General features: G+C 54.7%; 1 protein-coding gene across 4 annotated transcripts in view; it reads right to left on the bottom strand.

Moving 5' to 3' along the window:
- Positions 1–1,076: 1,076 nt before the first annotated feature.
- Positions 1,077–10,902, bottom strand: part of NUP98 (nucleoporin 98 and 96 precursor) — a 40,708-nt gene continuing 30,882 nt past the window's right edge. For all 4 annotated transcript variants that reach the window (XM_034435917.3, XM_034435919.3, XM_087895667.1 and 1 more), the window contains 10 exons: positions 10,361–10,584; positions 8,925–9,194; positions 7,532–7,689; positions 7,301–7,444; positions 6,277–6,416; positions 5,285–5,506; positions 3,860–4,101; positions 3,572–3,726; positions 3,347–3,458; positions 1,077–2,291 (listed from right to left, as the gene is read on the bottom strand). In XM_034435917.3, coding sequence (XP_034291808.2) covers positions 2,074–2,291; positions 3,347–3,458; positions 3,572–3,726; positions 3,860–4,101; positions 5,285–5,506; positions 6,277–6,416; positions 7,301–7,444; positions 7,532–7,689; positions 8,925–9,194; positions 10,361–10,584 — 1,885 coding nt within the window. In that variant the 3' untranslated portion in view covers positions 1,077–2,073. The remainder of the gene's footprint in view (positions 2,292–3,346; positions 3,459–3,571; positions 3,727–3,859; positions 4,102–5,284; positions 5,507–6,276; positions 6,417–7,300; positions 7,445–7,531; positions 7,690–8,924; positions 9,195–10,360; positions 10,585–10,902) is intronic.

The following is a 10,902-nucleotide window of genomic DNA, read 5'->3' as shown; positions in this document are numbered from 1 at the left end:
CCTTAATGAATCAACAGATTTACAGAAAAGTGGCAGAAAAGTTTAGTCTGCCTTGAACTAGGTATTTTGATAAATAAAATAAAAAAATATGGAGACTGACCTAGTTCCTAGTTTGCTTTCCCAGTTTGCATGTTAACACTAAATTGTTCATGCTTGACCTAGCATTAGGTGCAGAGCAGGTCACTTTGCAAACCATAGCTAAAAGTCACATAAATCTGGGGACATTTTTGCCATTTTCCCTACAGCAAATAGTCATGCTTCTAAAAACTATCAAGTGCTGTTATGCTATGGAAGCCGCCTGCTGCAGAAACGCCCCTGTATTTCCAGATGTGGCAGTGTTGATCCAAGTATTTGGTCTTTATGCTCTTGAACTTTTGGAAGATTTGAAACGGGCAAAAAAGAACGTCATTTTCACAGATGGAATATCTTATTGCTAACGTATACAAATTGTGTTTTTATTGAATTTATTTGCTCCCATCTCGCCACAGGCGACTTTAACCATAAAACTGTTAATGAGAATGAACCAAGAAGATGGGTATGTTAAGGATTTTACGGTTAAGTAGATAATATATTTATTAGAGGTATTTGAGGAAGGAGGGCAGGATCGGAAGAGGTGGAAACTTGGCCCAGAGTCCCCAAGTCGGACAGGATTTAATGGATAACATCATTTGATTATAGAAATATTTAGTAATATTTGCATTTGTGTAATTGGTACGATGGATTTATGAGTTGTGTGTTTTATTTAGAATAAGAGACTATGATATACTGTTATTGATATGCAAGTTTTCTTTTATAACTGCACCCATATTGAAGAGAATTGGAAGTTTTCCTATATTATTTTGAGTGGGGGGCTTTAAACTTTCCCTGTTGATGCCCCCTCCCTCCCTTTTTCCTTTGTGTTGTAATTTTGTACCTTATTTTTTTTTAGTTTTGGAGCCTAATAAAATTCTTAAAGAAAATGAATTGCAACGGTTGGCACCTGCCTCTGGCTAAAAGTTATAGGTGGGATCCTGAGGAACCAACCCCCCCCCAAATGCCAATGGAAGATACGGAAGGAAGAAAGAGACAATCAGAAAAATGCTATAAACATTTTATTTTTTTGTAGAAAGTATTTCCAGAAAAACAGACAAGAAAATAATTTGGATCATTTATTTATACTTTTAATAAAAACCTTTACATAATCTTCATGCGTAACGACTTTTCTGGCACCCCCCCTCAAGACACGCAGTCAAGCACACATGCACACGGCCCGCCTCCCTCCCTCCCTCCCTCCCTGATCCAGCTGCAGCCCCTGCCGACCCCGGCCGAGATTGTGCAAAGGGTTAAGCCGGTCCCCTGGGCATATGGTGGACGCACAGACCCCCTCCCCACGAGTGGACGGACGGACGGACGGGCCGGCTTCTGACTGTCCCCCTCCTCAGGGGCTGCCCTGGCCTCAAGAGGGAGAGACCACCTTGCTGGGGGGAGGGTCTTCAAAGGGGGCCTTCCCCAGCCTCTCCAGCCCTGGGCGAAAGCCAAAGCAAGCGGCCTGGGCCTCGGCTTCTCTGCTTGGGCCAACCGATGGGGAGGAGGCACTCATGAAAAGATGCTGCTGCCGTGATGGCCACCGAGCCCCCTCCCTCCAGGGCCATCCCCTTCCCCTCCCTGACCAAGTCTCCAGGCAGAGCCCGGCTGAACCAGGGACTATTTACACACAATGATTCCTAGCATCTGCCTCTCGAGTGAGCCAAGGAAGGTCTCAGCCGCTGCTGCTGCTGCTGCTGCTGTCCTCTCTTCTTCCGCCTGCCAAACGCCAGACCAGCGGGGACCGGTCACCACTGCGGGGTTCTGCGGCAGCAGACTTTATTGAGACCACAAAGCGGCTGGGAGGGGAGGGAGGGCTCACGGGGGTCTCACCACAGAGCCGGGCCTTAAGCTTCCTGTGCCCCTCCCTCCCTCCCTTGCAAGCAAGATGGCGGTAGCCGTGCCCCCCACAAAAGCAGGAAGGCAGGCTGCGTCCTGTACCCCCCACTGGGTCCAAAGGGGCGCCCGATGGTGCAGCAGGACCCCCGACTCGCAGGCAGGGCGGCTTCATCACTGGGCCACCACCATCAGTTCCCGAAGGTAGGACTGGGTCAGCCCGCGGAGCTCCTCCAGCGCGTAGTCTTCCGGCATGGGGAGCCGGCTGATGTGGGGGGCCAGCAGGCGCAGGGGGACCCTCTGCACGTCGGGGGTGGCGCCGGAGGCCGTATCCGGAGGGTGCTGCAAGCTCAGCACCACTCGGAGGATGTCTGCGTTGCGCTTGGCCATTTCTGGGGGGAGAGAAATCAGGGGCAGCCAGTCAGTCCAGAGGCAGGGAAGGCCCCACGTCTTTCTACCCGCCTGCTACAGGGCACAGGCAGGGCGCTCCGTTGAGAGAGCAGGGGCAGAAGGGTCTGCGAAAGAGCTGGCGGCTTAGACCCATGGAGTCTGGGTTGTTTCCCAGGAGAAGAGGACCCTGCCTGGACCAGGCCCAGGAAGAACCTCTTCAAGAGGATGCAGAGGAGCCAGAAGGGAGGGAGGGAGGGCTCTGCTTGTCTGCCTATCATCCATCCGTCATCCATCCATCCACTGTCTGCTCTACATCTGTATGTAATCTCTCTCTCTCACACCTGTCTATCACCTATCTATCATCCATTTATCATTTATTATCTCTGTCCATCTGTCCAACCTTCCACAATATTTAGTCACCCTTCTTTCAACCTGCTTGAGCAGATCCCAATCTTAAATTAAAAGGCGGACACAATTATATTAAAGCTATAAAACTCAACCGGTTCAAACGTTAAAACCCACAAAAACCCAGCCCCAAGTCAATCCTAGTGTGTGATTATCTAGTCTTGCACAAAGACCCCCCCACCCCCCACCCCTGGGGCATCTCTGCACTAAGCATTCCTGAGTCAGAGGGCCTTGGGGGAGGGGGCTCCGGGGGCTGCAGGAGACCAAGTGCACAAGGAGGAAACCTGTTTGGCCATCCGGTGGGGGGGGGGGGAGGGGAGAGGCTGCGGCAGTGAAAGCCCCATGTTTCTTTTCATTTTATAGATGGGGAGGGGGAGTGTTCCCCTCCTCTAATCCTCTGTGCAAAGCCCTGGGTGGCCTCTTCAGTGGAGAGAAGCTGTGAGGGTCCCCTGTTGATCGAGCAGCTTCTCTCTTGGGCTGGAACGAAGAGGCACCTTCAGCCGCATTTTAACCCCCACCCCCCACCCCACATAAGGCCCTGGGCCGGTGCTGGGTTCTGTCTGATGGCTTCGCATGTGAGCCCTGCGCCCCATTGCAGAAGCATTGCCCCCCTCCCACCCCCGGAGGTGCCGAGGGACATGCCTGGCCTTACCCGACTGAGCCAGCCTGTCCTTGGCACCGTGACATTGGACCAGCTCTATCCTGCCGCAGAGGGAGATCACTTTGGAGTGGATCTCCTCCAGCTCGTAGCCGGTGCAGTCCAGCTGGAAACAAACCAGGGGAAGCGAGTCAGCAGCCAATGGCGGCCCTGCCATCGGACACTTTCAGAGGGTCAAGAACCCCACCCTTGGGGGCAAAGTCCCGGCGGCCACCTTACCTGCTGGATTCTGCTGACCATCTCGATGACCTGGAGGTAGTCCAAGAAAACCAGCCCGGCGGTGTCCCAACCCTGAATGAGGCTGCAGCGCTCGGGACTGGCCAGGTCTTCCAAGAATCCCTTCAGGTAGGTGTAATTCTCATTAATGATGGCGTCTGCGAGGAAGGGGAGAGAAGAGGAGAATGGGCAGGGGTCTGCCTGCCTGCCTGCCTGCCTCTCTTGTTAGCGGGGGCTTCGGCCCCATGGAGAGCAACTGGCGGGGGTGGGGGGGTGGGTGTGACTGCTTACCAGAAGCCAAGTGCCTGACCACCAGCTGGTGGCACTGGTTCCAGTGGCCGGCCTTGAAGAGGCAGAGGGCCTCGCAGGTCTTGTCCCCCTCCCTCCGGGCCCAGAGGGCCTTCGCCTCGTAGATCCACTCCGGGGGGACGCACAGCTTCTGCGTCAGGAAGGCCTCCTTGTCCCTGGACTCGGGCAACTCCAGCAGTTTGCAGTGACGGTTCAGCAGCTCCCGCACGGCTCTTTCCCGCGTTCTGGGGAGGGAATGGAAGGTGAGGGTGGACGGTCGAGCGAGCGGCTGTGCTCCAGGGCTTTCCGTTCAAGAGCTGTCCACAAAGGGCAGCCTTCCCAGAAAGGACAGCCCAGGGTTGAGATGAGGGGGTCTCTGAGCTGGGCGGGTTTCTTGCAGATGTTTCATGACCCAAACTAGGCCGCGTCATCCGTGGCAGTTCCTTGATTGGGGTCTGGTTTACTTGACTGTTGGTCTGATGTTCCTCTCCCAGTCCAAGAAGGCTTGAAGCCTGGCACTCTTGACAAACTAGCCATCAACAGACACACAGAGATAAGCAGTATCTATCTATACACTACGCAAAAGAGACCATCCACCTGCCCAAAAGGGAACCAAAAAGACCCCGGAGCCTCTCCAGCAGCAACCGGCTCCCAGATGAGCAGATTAACTCCAAGGTTAACTTTGGACCAACAATCAAGGAAGTGACACCCAATTCAACAGGAAACAGCCCAACCACTAGAATATAAACCGAGAGCAAACCTCGCTCCTTGCTGGCACAGATGACGTTACCTAGGTTGGTGAAACGAAACGCCTGCAAAAAAAAACCACCCGACGGCTCAGCGCTTTCTTACTGTTAGAGAGAGTTCTGGTGCAGAATTCATAATTTCAAAGCTTCTAACCTCAAAGCAGAATTCTTATACGCATTTAAAATAGTGTGGAGCCATTTCCCCAAACGCTACAGGGTGCCACTTTCAATCACAGGCAGCCCTCAACTTATTATCATTCATTTAACGATCATTTGAAAATGGACTTATGACCGTTTCTCTCACTCACGACCGTTGCAGCATCCCCATGGTCACGGGGTCAAAATTCAGAGGCTTGGCCACTGGTCCGTAAATATTCGTATTTATGACAGTCGCAGTATTCTGGAGCCACATGATCCCCCTTTGCGACCTTCTAACAAGCCAAGTCACGGGGGAGGCCACATTCACTTCACAACCGTGTGACTCATTTAACAACTCTTGCAGGGAAGATCATAAAATGAGCCAAAATTCACAATTCTTTCTTTGCAACAGAGATTCTGGGCTCAGTTGGGGTCATAGGTCAAGGACTGCCTGTTGTCTAGGAAAGTCCCTCCGAGGAATGACTGAAGCCGATTCAGAGCGACCGATTATGGCCAAGGGCGGCTGCAGGGTTCAACCACTCACTGAGCGTTGGAGGTGTGAAGCAGGACGAAGACGGCCCACTCCCACAGCCCCTCCCTCTCCAGCTGGGCTGCGTAGCTGGCGTTCAGCACCCCCTGGCACTGCTCGGACAGGTGGGTGTAATTCAAGGCTCGGAGCGCTTCCCACAGGTGCCAGCTGAGACGGTGGTCCAAGGGGTCTGCGGTGATGCTGCGGGGGTCCAGCAGTTGATGTAAGTCGTAGCACCTGCAAGGGAAGCCCAAGTCAACCCTCTGGCTGCGCTGGGGCCACTGGGTGCCTGGCACCGCCTGGTCCTTCAAAGGGAGGACATTTCTGGCTCTGCCTTGAACTGTTGGGTCCCTGGTGCCCTCTGAGCTGGCTGGTTGGCCTGCAGATGTTCGTCAGTGATAGGAGGGCTTGGCTAGCACTGATGATGTTGCCTAGTTTGGCCAATGGAACATCTGCAAGAAAAGCACCCAGCTCAGAGGGCGCCACAGAATTCTCAAAGGCAGGAAGTATTACTGTCTGTGGAGAATGAAAGCCCCCCCCCCCCAAATCTACAAAGAGGAGGGCTTCACTGGGCTGCTGAGCCAAGGAGGTGGGTGAGAATTAAGGAGAGCTGAATGTGGAATGAGGGTGTAGCGCTTGAAACTCCAGATTAGCAATGGGGAGTTTTATTCTTGCCTTAGGGCAGGGCTGGGCAACTATGGGCCCTTTACGATTGGTGGACTTCAACTCCCAGAATTCCTGAGCCACCACAGCGAGGACTAGACAAATAGAATTTACTTTAGAATTTAAATAGGACTGAGGACCACAGGAAACCAAGGCAACCAAGGGAGAGACCCACATATTGCTTTCTTTGCCCATTTCCAGCAGTTCACATACGCAAGACTCCATCTGGGCATGTGGGAATTCTGGGCCTCTGGGGTGGGGTGGGGTGGGGAAACAAGCGGGGGAACCTCGAGGGTTCCTGGCCGTCCACCCAAGGCCCCAGGGGAGAAGGCAAAAGAAGGTACCTGTCACTATACAACTTCAGCAAGTGGAAACACACGTCTCGCAGCGGGCGTTGTGCGTTGTCGTTCTCCACCACGTAGCCCGAGTCTTCTAGGTAGGGAGGCAGCGGAGGGCACGCGTATCTCTCTCCGTCTGGGGAGACCTGGGGAACACGGAGCCCAGTGGGGACAGGCGTCTTCGCAGGCAGAGACCCTCAGATTCCCCAGGGTGGGGGGTTTGATCAAGCCACCCCCCCCCCGCCCCCCAGAGCTCCAGCCAGGCCTTCTCCAGCTTTAGGGAAGCCTCATCCTCCTTTCCCCTCAACAAAGCTAAATGGGAACCCTCCATTCTGGCCAATAAGACTTTCCCCCGTCATGAGCACCCACATTTTTGGGGCAATGTTTATTGAAAACACTAGTGCCTCCCCTCCCTCTGAGTAAGTGTGTGTGTTTGTGTATACATTTCTGTCTGTCTGTCTGTCTGTCTCCTCTACCTCTTTCTCTACTCTGTTTGAGCAGGGAGTTGAACTAGAAAACCTCCAAGGTCCTTTCTGTCTCTTGTTATACTATCTATTATCTCTCTCTCTCCCCCTTTTCTCTAACTCTCATTTCTATTCTCCTTCCCTCCCCCCATCATCTCTTTACCTGTTTCTCTCTCTCTCTCTCTCTCTCTCTCTCTCTCTCTCTCTCTCTCTCTCTCTCTCTCTCTCCCACATTTTAAAACTGCCCATCTCCCTCACCGAGGGACCTTGGATGGTGTACAATAAAAATTATCCCAAAATCTTGAAGGCATTCAATCACAGGTAGGAACAGGGCATGGCAAGCCGGGCTTGATGGGTTATGTTCCACACCCACCATCCCCAACCAGTGGCTAATGGGGATGATGGGGATGCCTAGCCCTTTCGGAGGGCATCAAGTGAAGAAGAGAGAAAGGCCCAGCCCATTTCCCTGCCATGACCGCTCTCTTCCCAAGGCAGACTGCCAATTCAGAGGGGGGTCTGCAGTCCAGGCGGCCCTGCTGCCCTGGGCGTCCCCAACGGCTACGTACCTGGAATGCGGCTTCGTACATGCTGAGGGCCTTCGAAAGGGGGGCCGTCGAAGGCAGCAGGTACCACAGGTGGACCCCGAGAGAGCGCTTCCAGTCCAGTTGGGAACAAACGTTGATGGTTCTCTTCTCGGATAACTGCCACACCTGGAGCAGGGAGACACAAGGCTGAAAAAGGGACCACAGCCACAGCAGCCAGCGGCTGGGGAAGAAAGCAAGCGCCACACCACTCACCGGTTTGCCAGCCAGGAGGCAGAAAATCCGCAGCCGCTCGTCCTGGATGAAGCCGTCCGCTTGGAGCTGGTGCCAGTCGGCCAACTGCAGGGCCAGCAGCTCCCGGACCTCCTGGCTCCCCACCAGCTGGGAGAGGAGCAGAGACAGGCGGAGATCCCCTGCAACGGAAGAGCCGTCAGCATCCAAGGCAGCCCGAGAGCTCCTGGAGCCTCACACCAGCCAGCGCTGGGGACGTCGCCAAGGAGGCGGCCCTTCAAAAGTGGCTGCTCTTCCTCTTCCTCACAAGAGCTGAGATGACCCTCTCCAGCCCCCTGCTAGGCGGAGACCAGGAAAGAGGGACCGGGAGGGGGGTGCTGGCGTGCCTTTACCTGGATATCCAAAGGTGCTTTTCCAAAAGGCAACTGGACTTTTCTTGGTTTTCTCCCTTGAAAACATTTCGCTTCTCATCCAAGAAGCGTCTTCAGTTCTGGAGAAGTTCTCAAGCTTCTTGGTTTTCAAAGGAAAAAACCAAGAAAAGTCCAGTTGCCTTTTAGAAAAAAAGCACCTTTAGGAGAACCATGACCCGGAGGATGGAGAATCCCCACAGACCCTTTGTCTGGATGCTGCTGCATGCAATCCCCCACCAGGAACCCTCTCACCCCAATGCGATTGGCCTGCCCCACCCAGGCTGCTGCGGAGCCCACCGGTCACGGAATGCCAGCTGGCTCCCACCCTCTGGAATATCTCGCCCTTCCTGGTCACCCGCAGGGGCCTTGAAACCTGGGCCTGCCCTACTTTAGAGGTGGTTGGTGGATTAGGAAGGAGACCCCACCTCCACCTGTAGTATTCCGGGTTTTTAAAACTTATTTAATCTCCGTTTATTTTAATGTTTATCACACAGCCTGCATTTTGTCTGCCTACTGAGTCCTTCCCAAGGATCCGAGATAGGCAGATGGGGATGGTGGATGGTGATATAAGTCTCCTCACAGAATGTGAGCTGTTCCAAAGTAAAGCTGCCTTTTGCCATTGACTGACGTTTTCTCCTTCTGTACGTGGTTTTTACGGAGTTGTAAGTTATGAAATTTATATGCCATGCTTGTCAAGCAACTTAGCATGTTACAAAATGTGGAGTCATTTGACAGCTTGGCATATGGAAATAGCACTTAAGACTACTATAAAGCAAGCAGGACGGAGAGGGAGGGAGCAAGGGGTGCCCAGGGAGGAGGTGGGGTGTTCCCTATTCCATCAGCCACCCCTCCCCTCCCCTCCGTTCAGGCTTCTCTGGGCAGCATTTAAAATGCCGTGGGGTGGGTAGGCTTCCTGGGTCCTGCTGAGAGTTGGGAGCCCTTTGCTGGCTGGGTATTTCCGCCTTCCCCTCCCCCCGTCAAGGCCCAAAGTGGGCACGGGGTCTCACCAGACTGCTGAGCCAGGCGGCAGGCGTTGCCGATCTGCTTCCCGGTGAGGTAGCTGAAGACGGCCTCGGCGGGGCTGTCATTCTGCCGGAGCGAGACCTCCTCCTGGATCCGCTCAGCCGCCGTCCGGGAGAGCCAGTGGGAGAAGGCCCTCCGGCGCTCCAGCAGCAGCCCGTACTCCCCGGGCTCCTCCAGGCGCCCCTCCAGCTCTTTCAGGCGGCCCCAGAGCGCCTCGCACAAGCGCCAGACCAGGCCCCAGGCCCTCAACACCGCTGCGGAGAGAGCGGCAACGGCCGTCAGTCAGACTGGCACCCCCGGGGACTCCGGCTGGACGCTCCCTTCCCTCTGGGAGATTTTGCAGGCAGTCCTCGACTTACAACCATTCATTTAGTGACCATTCGAAGTTACAGTGGCACTGGAAAAAGGCCGTTTTTTCACACTTGCGACTGCTGCAGCCTCCCCATGGGACACCTGCCCAAAATTCAGATGCTTGCCAACCGGTTTATATTCGTGACTGTCGCAGGGAGGGTCCACGTGATCCCCTTTTGCGACCACCTGACAAGCAAAGTCCATGGGGAAGCCAGATTCAGCTAACAACAACTAACAACCGCCGTGACTCACTTAACAACAGTGGGAAGAAAAGTTATAAAATGGGGCAAAACTCAACTTATCAACTGCCTTGCTTAGCAATGGAAAATCTGGGCTGAACTGTGGTCGTAAGTCGAGGACTACCTGTACTTCCCAGATATCCTCCTGCTCTTCCCTGGGAGCTGGATTGGGCAGGCTAATGTGGAGAGTTGGGCCCTGCTTTCCTCCCACCCTTCGGGGCCTCATTGGCTTTTTCAAGGTTCTTGCTGATCCCCGAAATAACGAATGGCTGAAAGTGGACGACAACCCAGCTGCCCGTCTAGGAGGGAGGGAGGGAGGGAGGATGACCTTGACGGACAGCTCCAGGAGTGAAGCATGCTCCACTCCTGGATGCCTGGGTGATGCCTTCAGCAGCAGCTCAGCCAGAGCCTTGCCAGGCCGATGCCAGTCAGACCATGCCATCAAGTGCTCCAACTGTCAATTGTTCTCCTGGGCAGCGGAGCTCACGTATCTCCATCAAGGCCATCTTCCTCGTATTCCACAACCCCCCGTCTGGGACTGGCCTGTGGCCCGTTGGGAACCAGGTCTTGCAAAGCACCATTTGCACAAGTGTTGGGCGTGTGCACAAAGCCATCCCCTCCCCCTCCCCACTGCCGTTCAACGGAGCCGGAAAGACTGGGGACTTGGAAGAGTGACCGGTGGGAAAGAGCAGAGAGGACTTCCCCGTGTCCTGACCCCTTGGCAGAGGGCCCTTGGTCTCGGGGTCAGTTCCGGGAGGGGAAGATCCTGGCCGCAGGTGCCATCCCAGACTCCTCCCACTGCTCCTTCCCCTTCTTTACCAACCCCTCACCTTCTTCTTCTTCTTCTGCGTCTTCCGACGCCTCCGAGGCCCAGGCGGCATATTCATGGATGGTTGCCACGCCGGGGTTGGGGGCCAGGAAGGGGCAGGGGTCATCCAGGTGGATGGTGCTGTGCTTCAGCTTGATCTCTAACGGGAGGAGGTAGACGCGGTCGGTTGGCTTGCCGTCCAAGGTCAGCTTCTCCAGGTGGACCTTGAAGGGAGACTCGGAGACCCTGGGGAGGTGATCAGGAAGACAGGAGGTGAGGGATCAACGGCTGCCCTCTCCCCCATCTTTCCCTTGCTGCTGCAGTGAATTTAGGGGGCGGATGGATAAACTCTACCCTGTGCTGAGAGAGACACTCAGCAAAGCTGCTTGGAACTACCCACCACTGGAAGTTCAGACCCCACCCCCACCCTGCTCTTAATCTGCTTTCCAAGGGGAGTAAAAACCAGCCCCCTGAGAAGAGCGTTTGGGTACCAGTGCATGTCACTCTAGCCCCCTCCCCAAAAGGCAGGGCATCAGGCCGGGGCCTGTTCGGGTCGAAGGCTTC

This window comes from Pantherophis guttatus, chromosome 5 (assembly GCF_059756535.1).
Source record: "Pantherophis guttatus breed Tessera chromosome 5, ASM5975653v1, whole genome shotgun sequence".
Classification (NCBI taxonomy): domain Eukaryota; kingdom Metazoa; phylum Chordata; class Lepidosauria; order Squamata; family Colubridae; genus Pantherophis; species Pantherophis guttatus.
Note: the sequence above shows the minus strand (reverse complement) of the source record. Positions and strands in the feature narration are given on the sequence as shown.